This window comes from Poecile atricapillus, chromosome 30 (genome assembly GCF_030490865.1).
Source record: "Poecile atricapillus isolate bPoeAtr1 chromosome 30, bPoeAtr1.hap1, whole genome shotgun sequence".
Classification (NCBI taxonomy): domain Eukaryota; kingdom Metazoa; phylum Chordata; class Aves; order Passeriformes; family Paridae; genus Poecile; species Poecile atricapillus.
In genome coordinates this window covers 801,107-813,349 of record NC_081278.1, presented here as the reverse complement: position 1 = coordinate 813,349, position 12,243 = coordinate 801,107, and the positions used below count along the sequence as shown (strand labels likewise).

General features: G+C 59.8%; 3 protein-coding genes across 7 annotated transcripts; 1 reads left to right on the top strand and 2 right to left on the bottom strand.

Annotated features, from left to right (window-relative positions):
- The first annotated feature begins 1,423 nt into the window (after nt 1-1,423).
- On the top strand, nt 1,424-10,105 carry KCNA7 (potassium voltage-gated channel subfamily A member 7). The gene is made up of 4 exons (XM_058859572.1): nt 1,424-1,985; nt 2,158-2,798; nt 2,971-3,862; nt 9,275-10,105. Exons 3-4 carry the CDS (start codon nt 3,350-3,352, stop codon nt 10,103-10,105), a joined length of 1,344 nt encoding a protein of 447 aa, XP_058715555.1. The 5' UTR covers nt 1,424-1,985; nt 2,158-2,798; nt 2,971-3,349.
- Nucleotides 4,600-5,432, bottom strand: LOC131589873 (uncharacterized). The gene is made up of 2 exons (XM_058859716.1): nt 5,366-5,432; nt 4,600-5,301 (listed from the first exon to the last, which is right to left on the bottom strand). The coding sequence occupies exons 1-2, from the start codon at nt 5,384-5,386 to the stop codon at nt 4,684-4,686; spliced, it is 639 nt and encodes a 212-aa protein (XP_058715699.1). The 5' UTR covers nt 5,387-5,432; the 3' UTR covers nt 4,600-4,683.
- LOC131589872 (uncharacterized) lies at nt 5,849-7,414 on the bottom strand. Of its 5 annotated transcripts, XM_058859713.1 has the most exons (3): nt 7,197-7,414; nt 6,939-7,157; nt 5,849-6,661 (listed from the first exon to the last, which is right to left on the bottom strand). In XM_058859713.1, exons 1-3 carry the CDS (start codon nt 7,329-7,331, stop codon nt 5,930-5,932), a joined length of 1,086 nt encoding a protein of 361 aa, XP_058715696.1. In that variant the 5' UTR covers nt 7,332-7,414; the 3' UTR covers nt 5,849-5,929. The 5 variants fall into 5 exon arrangements, with proteins under 5 accessions (XP_058715696.1, XP_058715695.1, XP_058715698.1 ...); XM_058859712.1 differs by having other exon boundaries at nt 5,849-6,457; nt 6,741-7,414; XM_058859715.1 differs by having other exon boundaries at nt 5,849-6,385; nt 6,741-7,414.
- Nucleotides 10,106-12,243: the final 2,138 nt, after the last annotated feature.

Genomic DNA, 12,243 nt, shown 5'->3' with positions numbered 1-12,243 from the left:
TTCTCGTTGCCATGGTAACCAGGTTAACACCCACCCACCCCCCCCCCCTTAGTAACCGGGGTGAGGCGGCCCGTGCGGTTCCCATGACAACCGAGTGGGACCCCCACCCTTAATATCACATCCCCTCCCGTTGCCACGGCAACCGCGGTGTCACCGGGGGAGGGGGGGACACCCCGTCCCGTTGCCATGACAACCAGAGTGCCACACCCCCCCCCACAGCCCCCCCCCCCCCAAATCCCACGGGTCACCCGAGTGTCCCCCCCGTGCGTGTGTCCCCCCCTCCCCCCCCGGGGACCGCGGGTGACCGGGTGACCCCGGGGGGAGGGGGGGGGAGGGGGGGGGGAGGACCCGGGTGTCCGGTCACCCCCCCCCAACCCCCCCCCCCCCGTTATTTTTAGCGCGGGGGGGAACCCGACACCGCGGGGCCACCCTGTCACCCTGTTTACGGGACAGCGGCGGTGACAGCGGGACGGCGGGCCGGGGACACCCGGTGACACGGGCAGGGGGGGGGTTGGGGACACCCGGGTGACGTGGGAGGGGGGCTGAAGGGCTTGGGGACAGCTGGTGGTGACAGGGGGGACAGGAAAAAAAAAAAAAAAAAATAAAAAGAGGAAACATAATAACAAGAGAAAACAAAAAGGATCCCCACACCCCCACCCCCTCCCTCCCTCCCCCGCCGCCGGGGACAGGGGTCAGGAGGGTCGGGGACAGGTTGGGGACAGGTCGGGGACAGGTCGGGGACAGGTCGGGGACAGGTTGGGGACAGGGGTTAGGGACCCCCCTCCCCCACGGTGACAGGGTTGGGGTCACCGGGTGCCAGCGGAGCCGCTGGTGGCAGGGTCAGGAGGGTTGGGGACAGCAGGGCCGGGGTTTGGGGACACCCAGGGACAGGGGACAGGCCGGGGACAGGTGCCGGGGACCCCCCGTGACACGGGACACCCTGGGGACAGAGGGCAGGAGAAGCGGGGAACCCACGGGGGACAGGGTCAGGAGGGTCGGGGACACCCGGTGACACCAGGGGGACACCCGGTGACAGGCGGGGGACACCCGGTGACAATCGGGGGACACCCGGTGACAGGGTCAGGAGGGTCGGGACACCCAGTGACAAGCGGGGGACACCCGGTGACAGGGTCAGGTGGCTTGGGACACCCGGTGACAGGCGAGGGACACCCGGTGACACCAGGGGGACACCCGGTGACAGGGTCAGGAGGGTCGGGGACACCCGGTGACAATCGGGGGACACCCGGTGACAGGGTCAGGTGGGTTGGGGACACCCGGTGACAATTGGGGACACCCATGACAGGGGTCAGGTGGGTGGGGGACACCCGGTGACAATCGGGGGACACCCAGTGACAACTGAGGACACCCGGTGACAATCGGGGGACACCCAGTGACAAGCAGGGGACATTCAGGAAGGGGAGGGGACGGGGTCTGGGGGACAGGGGACACTCGGTGACAGGGGTCAGGTGGCTTGGGGACACCAGCGACAGCTTTGGGGGGACCCAGTGACACAGGGGGACACCAAGAGTTTGGGGGTCCCCAAATCTTTAGGGTCCCTTTGAGGACCCCAAATATTTTCGGGGTCCCCTCAAGAGTTTTGGGGTGTCCCCAACGCTGAAGGACCTTGAGGTTCCTCAACCCTGCCCACCCACCGTGGGACCCCCAAAAGTTTGGGGTCCTCCAACATTGGGTCCCCAATATTTTAGGGTTCCCCTGAGTCCTCCAAGTCCCACTGGGACCCCAAATATTTTTGGGGTCCCCTCAAGAGTTTTGGGTGTCCCCAGTGCTGAAGGACCTTGAGGTTCTGAGCTTCCTCCAACCCTGCCCACCCAGTGTGGAACCCCAAAAGTTTGGGGTCCTCCACCATTGTAGACCCCCCCAATATTTCAGGGTCCCCCCAAATCTTTAGGGTCCCATTAGGACCCCAATATTTTTGGGGTCCCCTCAAGAGTTTTGGGGTGTCCCCAACGCTGAAGGACCTTGAGGTTCCTCCAACATAGACGCACCGTGGGACCCCCAGGAATTTGGGGTCCTCCAATATTGCAGACCCCCCAATATTTTAGGGTTCCCCCAAATCTTTAGGATCTCATTCGGACCCCAAATATTTCAGAATCCTCTGAAGAGTTTTGGGTGTCCCCAACGCTGAAGGACCTTGAGGTTCTGAGGTTCTTCCAACGTTGTAGACCCAGTGTGGGACCCCCAAAAGTTTGGGGTCCTCCAACATTGCAGACCCCCCCAATATTTTAGGGTCCCCCCAAATCTTTAGGATCCCTTTAGGACCCCAAATATTTTCGGGGTCCCCTCAAGAGTTTTGGGGTGTCCCCAGCGCTGAAGGACCTTGAGGTTCCTCCAACATAGACGCACTGTGGGACCCCCAAAAGTTTGGGGTCCTCCAACATTGGGTCCCCCAATATTTCAGGGTTCCCCCAAATCTTTAGGATCTCATTAGGACCCCAAATATTTTCGGGGTCCCCTCAAGAGTTTTGGGGTGTCCCCAGCGCTGAGGGACCTTGAGGTTCTGAGGTTCCTCCAACGTTTGAGGTTTCCTTCCAAAAGTTTGGGGTCCTCCAACATTGGATCCCCCAATATTTTAGGGTTCCCCTGAGTCCTCAGGGTCCCACTGGGACCTCCAACATTTTTGGGGTCACCTCAAGAGTTTTGGGGTGTCCCCAACGCTGAAGAACCTTGAGGTTCTGAGGTTCTTCCAACATTGTAGACTCAACGCGTGACCCCCAAAAGTTTGGGGTCCTCCAACATTGCAGACCCCCCAATATTTTAGGGTTCCCCCAAATCTTAAGGTCTCATTGGAACCCCAAACGTTTTTGGGGTCCCCTCAAGAGTTTCGTGGTCTCCCCAACGCTGAAGGACCTTGAAGTTCCTCCAACGTAGACGCACTGTGGGACCCCCAGGAATTTGGGGTCCTCCAACATTGCAGACCCCCCAATATTTTAGGGTTCCTCTGATCTTTAGGGTTCCATTGGGACCTCCAACATTTTCGGGGTCCCCTCAAGAGTTTTGGGGTGTCCCCAACGCTGAAGGACCTTGAGGTTCTGAGGTTCCTCCAACGTTTGAGGTTTCCTCCTAGAAGTTTGGGTCCTCCAATATTGCAGACCCCCCAATATTTTAGGGTTCCTCCGAATCTTTAGGATTCCATGGGACCTCCAACATTTTTGGGGTCCCCTCAAGAGTTTCGTGGTCTCCCCAACGCTGAAAGTCCCTCCGTAGAACCACCAGAAGCTCCCCCCTCCCCTCTGAGCCCCCCCAGGACCCCCGGGGTACCCCCCAAACCCCCAGGCTGCCCTCGGTGCCCTCGGCCCCGCCCGTGCCCCGTCCCGGGGGCGCCGCGGGCATGGGGGAGCCGCGGGGCTGCTGCGAGCGCGTGGCCATCAACGTGGCCGGCCGGCGCTTCGAGACCTTGGTGCGGACGCTGCGGCGCTTCCCCGACACCCTCCTGGGGGACCCCCGGCGCCGGCGCCGCTTCTTCGACCCCCAGCGCCGCGAGTACTTCTTCGACCGCCACCGCGGCGCCTTCGGGGCCGTGCTCTACTATTACCAGTCCGGGGGGCGGCTGCGCAGACCCCCCGACGTCCCCCTGGACGTCTTCTTGGAGGAGATGAGGTTCTACCAGCTCGGGGAGGAAGCTGAGGAGCGGCTGCGCGAGGCCGAAGGTTTCTCGGTGGAGGAGCCGCCGGCGTTGCCGCGCGGGGGTTTGAGGCGCCGGGCGTGGTTGTTGTGCGAGCACCCCGAGAGCTCGCCGGCCGCCCGCGTGGTGGCCCTGCTGTCCGTGCTGGTCATCCTGGTGTCCATCGTGGTCTTCTGCCTGGAGACGCTGCCGCAGTTCCGGCCCGGAGAGGAGGGAGAGGTAGGGAGCGGTGGTGGGGGTGGTGGGTGGCCTTCGTCCTCCTCATCCTCGCCGTGCTGGCGGTCGTCTTCTGTGTTTTCGGTGTCCTCGTTGTTCTCATCCTCATCCTCATCCTCATCCTCATCCTCATCCTCATCCTTGGCCCCATCATCCTCATCCCTGTGGTCCTCAGCTTCATCATCCTCATCCTCACCATCATCCTTGGCTTCATCATCATCCTCCTCCTTATGGTCCTCAGCCTTCGTCCTCCTCATCCTCGCCGTGTTCACGGTCGTCTTCCGTGTTCTCGGTGTCCTCGTTGTGCTCATCCTCATCCTCATCCTTGGCCCCATCATCCTCATCCCTGTGGTCCTCAGCCTCATCATCCTCATCCTCACCATCATCCTTGGCTTCATCATCCTCATCCTCACCATCATCCTTGGCCTCACCATCCTCATCCTCATCATAATCCTTGGCTTCATCATCATCCTCCTCCTTATGGTCCTCAGCCTTCGTCCTCCTCATCCTCGCCGTGCTGGCGGTCGTCTTCCGTGTTCTCGGTGTCCTCGTTGTTCTCATCCTCATCCTCATCCTTGGCCCCATCATCATCATCCCTGTGGTCCTCAGCCTCATCATCCTCATCCTCACCATCATCCTTGGCCTCATCATCCTCATCCTCACCATCATCCTTGGCCTCACCATCCTCATCCTTGGCCTCATCATCCTCATCCCTATGGTCCTCAGCCTCACCATCCTCATCCTCACCATCATCCTTGGCTTCACCATCCTCATCCTCATCCTCATCATCATCCTCAGCCTCATCATCCTCCTCCTTATGGTCCTCAGCCTTCGTCCTCCTCATCCTCGCCGTGTTCACGGTCGTCTTCCGTGTTCTCGGTGTCCTCGTTGTTCTCATCCTCATCCTCATCCTTGGCCCCATCATCCTCATCCCTGTGGTCTTCAGCCCCATCATCCTCATCCTCACCATCATCCTTGGCTTCATCATCCTCATCCTCACCATCATCCTTGGCTTCACCATCCCCATCCCTATGGTCCTCAGCCTCATCATCCTCATCCTCACCATCATCCTTGGCCTCATCATCCTCATCCTCACCACCATCCTTGGCCTCACCGTCCTCATCCTCACCACCATCCTTGGCCTCATCATCCTCATCCTCACCATCATCCTCATCCTCACCATCATCCTTGGCCTCACCGTCCTCATCCTCACCACCATCCTTGGTCTCATCATCCTCATCTTCACCACCATCCTTGGTCTCATCATCCTCATCCTCATCTTCATTCTTGGCCTCACCATCCTCATCCTCACCATCATCCTCAGCCTCATCATCTTCATCCTCACCATCATCCTCAGCCTCATCATCCTCCTCCTTATGGTCCTCAGCCTTCGTCCTCCTCATCGTCACCATCATCCTTGGCCTCATCATCCTCATCCTCATCTTCATCCTTGGCCCCATCATCCTCATCCCTATGGTCCTCAGCCTTCATCCTCCTCATCTTCACCATCATCCTTGGCTTCATCATCCTCCTCCTTATGGTCCTCAGCCTTCGTCCTCCTCATCCTCGCCGTGTTCACGGTCGTCTTCCGTGTTCTCGGTGTCCTCGTGGTGGCCGTCCTCATCCTCGGTGTCCTCGTTGTTCTCATCCTCATCCTCATCCTTGGCCCCATCATCCTCATCCTCACCATCATCCTCAGCCTCATCATCCTCATCCTCACCATCATCCTCAGCCTCATCATCCTCCTCCTTATGGTCCTCAGCCTTCGTCCTCCTCATCTTCACCATCATCCTTGGCCTCATCATCCTCATCCTCATCTTCATCCTTGGCCTCACCATCCTCATCCTCACCATCATCCTCAGCCTCATCATCTTCATCCTCACCATCATCCTTGGCCTCATCATCCTCATCCCTGTGGTCTTCAGCCTCACCATCCTCATCCTCACCACTCTTGGTGCTGTTGTCACCATCCTTGTCCTCACCCTCCTCATCCTCTCCCATCCCAGTGTTCTTCTCACCCTTATCAGCATCTTCATCGTTCTCATCTTCATCATTCTCATCTTCATCACTCTAATCTTCACCATCCTCATCCTCACCCTCCTCATCCTCTCCCATCCCAGTGTTCTTCTCACCCTTATCAGCATCTTCATCGTTCTCATCTTCATCGTTCTCATCTTCATCGTTCTCATCTTCATCATCCTCGTCCTCACCCTCCTCATCCTCTCCCATCCCAGTGTTCTTCTCACCCTTATCAGCATCTTCATCGTTCTCATCTTCATCATTCTCATCTTCATCGTTCTCATCTTCATCATCCTCGTTCTCACCCTCCTCATCCCCTCCCATCCCAGGGTCCTCATCCTCACTTTTCTCACCATCTTCATCATCCTCATCTTCATCATCCTCACCCTCACTACTCTCGGTGTCGTTGTGACCATCCTCATCCTCACCCTCCTCATCCTCTTCCATTCCAGTGTCCTCATCCTCGCCATCCTCCTCATCCTCGCCCTTCTCATCTTCATCCTCACGCTCCTCATCCTCACCCTTCTCCTCATCCTCGCCATCCTCCTCATCCTCGCCATTCTCATCTTCATCCTCACGCTCCTCATCCTCACCACGCTGCGTTCTCGTTGTCACCATCCCCGTCCTCCTCCTCATCCTCCTCACCCTCACCTTCCTCACCATCCTCATCCTCACCTTCCTCACCATCCTCATCCTCATGGTCTTCATCCTCAGCTTCCTCACCATCCTCATCCTCATGGTCTTCATCTTCACAATCCTCAGCTTCATCATCATCACCATCCTCTTCATCCTTCTCCTCCTCCTCACCCTCCTCATGCTCAACATTCTCATCCTCACCGTCCTCACCCTCCTCATCCTCAACACCCTCATCCTCACCTTCCTCACCATCCTCATCCTCATGGTCTTCATCTTCGTTCTCATGATCCTCAGCTTCATCATCATCACCATCCTCATCATCCTCCTCACCTTCCTCATGCCCAACATTCTCATCCTCACCATCCTCACCGTCCTCATCCTCATGGTCTTCATCCTTACGATCCTCAAACTTCATCATCATCACCATCTTCCTCCTCATCCTTCTCATCTTCATCCTCACCTTCCTCACCGTCCTCATCCTCAACACCCTCATCCTCACCGTTCTCATCCTCATGATTTTCATCTTCATCCTCACGATCCTCAGATTCATCCTCGTCACCATCCTCCTCCTCATCCTTCTCATCTTCATCCTCAACATTCTCATCCTCACCTTCCTCACCGTCCTCATCCTCATGGTCTTCATCTTCATCCTCACCCTCCTCACCCTCCTCATCCTCAACACCCTCATCCTCACTGTCCTCACCATCCTCATCCTCATGGTCTTCATCCTTATGATCCTCAGCTTCATCATCATCCTCACCTTCCTCACCTTTCTCATCTTCATTCTTCTCATCTTCATCCTCACCATCCTCGCCATCCTCAGCCCTCTTCTCTTCCTCTTCCTCCTCCTCCTCCTCCTCCTGGCCCCTTGCCATGACACCGGGGGGTCAGGGTGGTCACTTTGGGGGTCAGGGTGGTCACTTTGGGGTCAGGGTGGTCACTGTGGGGTCAGGGTGGCCATTTTGGGGTCTGGGTGGTCACTTTGGGGTCTGGGTGGTCAGTTCAGGGGTCTGGGTGGTCACTTTGGGGTCAGGGTGGTCACTTTGGGGTCAGGGTGGTCACTTTGGGGGTCTGGGTGGTCACTTTGGGGTTTGGGTGGTCGTTTTGGGGTCTGGGTGGTCAGTTCAGGGGTCTGGGTGGTCACTTTGGGGTCTGGGTGGTCACTTTGGGGTCAGGGTGGTCATTTGGGGATCTGGGTGGTCACTTTGGGGTCTGGGTGGTCATTTTGGGGTCAGGGTGGTCACTTTGGGGTCAGGGTGGTCAGTTCAGGGGTCTGGGTGGTCATTTGGGGGTCAGGGTGGTCACTTTGGGGTCAGGGTGGTCAGTTCAGGGGTCAGGGTGGTCACTTTGGGGTCAGGGTGGTCACTTTGGGGTCAGGGTGGTCATTTGGGGGTCTGGGTGGTCATTTTGGGGTCTGGGTGGTCACTTTGGGGTCTGGGTGGTCAGTTCAGGGGTCTGGGTGGTCACTTTGGGGTCTGGGTGGTCACTTTGGGGGTCAGGGTGGTCACTTTGGGGTCAGGGTGGTCATTTGGGGGTCTGGGTGGTCACTTTGGGGTCAGGGTGGTCACTTTGGGGTCTGGGTGGTCACTGTGGGGTCTGGGTGGTCTCCAGCCCCACAAACCCCCATTGGACTCCCCATCCCCCACGCTGGGTGGTCACTCTGACGGTTTGGGTGACCCCTCCCCCCATTTAACCCCTTCTGTGCCATTTCCCATCCTGAACCCCCCTGAGACCCCTCCCCATTTAACCCCTTCCGTGCCATTTCCCACCCTGAACCCCCCCTGAGACCCCTCCCCATTTAACCCCTTCCGTGCCATTTCCCACCCCACCAACCCCCCCGAGACCCCTCCCCTCAATTAACCCCTTCTGTGCCATTTCCCACCCCCACCCTGAATCCCCCTGAGACCCCTCCCCATTTAACCCCTTCTGTGCCATTTCCCACCCTGAACCCCCCCTGAGACCCCTCCCCATTTAACCCCTTCTGTGCCATTTCCCACCCTGAACCCCCCCGAGACCCCTCCCCATTTAACCCCTTCTGTGCCATTTCCCACCCACCAACCCCCCCAAGACCCCTCCCCATTTAACCCCTTCTGTGCCATTTCCCACCCCCATCCTGAACCCCCCCGAGACCCCCACCCCATTTAACCCCTTCCATGCCATTTCCCACCCCCCTTCTGAACCCCCCTGAGACCCCTCCCCATTTAACCCCTTCTGTGCCATTTCCCACCCCACCAACCCCCCTGAGACCCCTCCCCATTTAACCCACACCACCCTGAACCCCCCTGAGACCCCTCCCCAATTAACCCATTCTGTGCCATTTCCCACCCCACCCTGAACCCCCCTGAGACCCCCACCCCATTTAACCCATTCTGTGCCATTTCCCACCCCACCAACCCCCCCAAGACCCCTCCCCATTTAACCCCTTCTGTGCCATTTCCCACCCTGAACCCCCCCTGAGACCCCTCCCCAATTAACCCCTTCTGTGCCATTTCCCACCCCCCTTCTGAACCCCCTGAGACCCCTCCCCATTTAACCCCTTCTGTGCCATTTTCCACCCCCATCCTGAACCCCCCCTGAGACCCCTCCCCAATTAACCCCTTCCGTGCCATTTCCCACCCCACCAACCCCCCCATCCTGAACCCCCCGAGACCCCTCCCCATTTAACCCCTTCTGCGCCATTTCCCACCCCCCACCCTGAACCCCCCCCGAGACCCCCTCCCCAAATTAACCCCCCCCCACCTCTCTCCTCTCTCCCCACAGCCCCCATCACCCACCCCCACCAACACCACCACCCCCACCGCGCCCCCTCCCCACCGCTCGGGCCTGACCGACCCCTTCTTCCTGGTGGAGACCGTCTGCATCTGCTGGTTCTCCCTGGAGCTGCTGGTGCGGCTGGTGGCCAGCCCCAGCAAGGCGGCCTTCTTCCGCAGCGCCATGAACCTCATCGACCTGGCGGCCATCGCTCCCTACTTCATCGCGCTGGGCACGGAGCTGGCGCAGCAGCGCGGCATCGGCCAGCCCGCCATGTCGCTGGCCGTGCTGCGCGTCATCCGCCTGGTGCGCGTCTTCCGCGTCTTCAAACTCTCCCGCCACTCCACGGGCCTGCAGATCCTGGGCCAGACGCTCAAGGCCAGCATGAGGGAGCTGGGCCTGCTCATCTTCTTCCTCCTCATCGGCGTGGTGCTCTTCTCCAGCGCCGTTTACTTCGCCGAGGCCGAGGACGCGGCCACGGCCTTCACGTCCATCCCTCAGGCCTTCTGGTGGGCGGTGGTCACCATGACCACGGTGGGCTACGGGGACATGGCGCCGGTGACGGTGGGGGGGAAGCTGGTGGGCTCGCTGTGCGCCATCGCCGGCGTCCTCACCATCTCCCTGCCCGTGCCCGTCATCGTCTCCAACTTCTCCTACTTCTACCGGCGGGAGCTGCGCGGAGAGGAGCCCGGCGGCGCCGCGCCCGCCTCGCCCTGCCCGCACCACCCCGACACCAGCGGGGAAAGCGAGGCCAAGGCGGGCGGGGAGGGATGGGGGGTGGACGGGGAGGCGGGAGGGGAGAAGGCGTGGGGAGGGGGGAGGTTGGTGACCGAGGTGTGAGGGAGGGGCTGGGGGGGATGGAGGGGAAGAAGGATGGACTGGGGGGCACTGGGATGGACTGGGGGGCACTGGGAGTGCACCTGGATGGACTGGGAGTGCGCTGGAATGGACTGGGGGGCACTGGGAGTGCACCTGGATGGACTGGGAGTGCACCTGGATGGACTGGGAGTGCACCTGGATGGACTGGGAGTGCACTGGATTGGACTGGGGGGCACTGGAATGAACTGGGGGGCACTGGAATGAACTGGGAGTGCACTGGAATGGACTGGGGGGCACTGGGAGTGCACCTGGATGGACTGGGAGTGCACTGGAATGGACTGGAATTAACTGGGCTGGTCTGGAATGAACTGGGAGTGCACCTGGATGGACTGGGAGTGCACTGGATTGGACTGGGGGGCACTGGAATGAACTGGGAGTGCACTGGGATGGACTGGAATTAACTGGGCTGGTCTGGAATGAACTGGGAGTGCACCTGGATGGACTGGGAGTACACTGGAATGGACTGGGAGTGCACTGGATTGGACTGGGGGGCACTGGAATGAACTGGGAGTGCACTGGGATGGACTGGGATGGACTGGGAGTGCACCTGGATGGACTGGAATTAACTGGGATGGTCTGGAATGAACTGGGAGTGCACCAGGATGGACTGGGAGTGCACTGGAATGAACTGGGGGGCACTGGAATGAACTGGGAGTGCACCTGGATGGACTGGGATGGACTGAGAGTGCACGGGAATGAACTGGGATGGACTGGGAGTGCACCTGGATGGACTGGGATGGTCTGGGAGTGCACTGGAATGAACTGGGGGGCACTGGGATGGACTGGGAGCGCACCAGGATGGACTGGAACAAAGGAGGATGAACCAGGGATGCACTGGTATGGACTGGAATGAACTGGGATGGTCTGGAATGAGCTGGGAGTGCCCCAGGATGGACTGGGATGCACTGGAATGAACTGGGATGGACCAGGAGTGCACCAGGATGGACTGGAATGAACTGGGAGTGCACTGGGATGGACTGGGATGGACTGGAATGAACTGGGAGTGCCCCAGGATGGACTGGGAGTGCCCTTGGATGGACTGGAATGAACTGGGGGTGCACTGGGATGCACTGGGATGGATTCAGAGCGCAGCAGGATGGACTGGAACGAAGAACAATGAACTGGAGGTGCACTGGGACAAACTGGGATGAACTGGTGGTGCACTGGGACAAACTGGGAGCGCACCGGGACGGATTGTAACGAAGGGCGATGAACTGAGGGTGCACTGGGATGCACTGGGATGAACTGGGAGTGCACTGGGATGAACTGGAGGTGCACTGGGATGAACTGGAGGTGCACTGGGATGAACTGGGATGAACTGGCAGTGCACCAGGATGGACTGGAACAAAGAACAATGAACTGGAGGTGCACTGGGACAGACTGGGATGAACTGGGAGCGCACCAGGATGGATTGTAACGAAGGGCGATGAACTGAGGGTGCACTGGGATGCACTGGGATGAACTGGGACGGACTGGGAGCTCACCAGGATGAACTGGAATGCACGAGCACAAACTGGGGGTGCACCAGGACCAACTGGGGGGCACTGGGATGAACTGGGGGGGCACAAGAGCTCGCACGCCGGGACACCGAGGACACGTCGTGACACCCCGAGGACACCGGGGACACCCCGAGGACACCCCGAGGACACCGGGGACACCCCGAGGACACCCCGAGGACACCGAGGACACCCCGGGGACACCCCGAGGACACCCTGAGGACACCCCGAGGACACCGGGGACACCCCGGGGACACCCCGAGGACACCGGGGACACGTCGTGACACCCTGACCCCCCCACCCCACCGGTGCCACCCCCTGGGGCTCCCCCGGGATTTTGGGGAGGGGGACACGAGGCGACCCCACCCCCAGAGGGCAATAAAGGCGACACTTGGTGGCACAAAGGGGGTCCTGGGGGGGTCCTGGTGTGAGGATCAGGGGGTCCTGGGGGGTCCTGGGGGGTCCCAGAGGGGTCCTGGGGGATCCTGGGGGGGTCCTGGAGGGTCCTGGGGGGGTCCCAGAGGGGTCCCGGGGGGTCCTGGGGGGTCCAGGGGGGTCCTGGGGGGTCCTGGGGGGTCCTGGAGGGTCTTGGGGGGTCCTGGG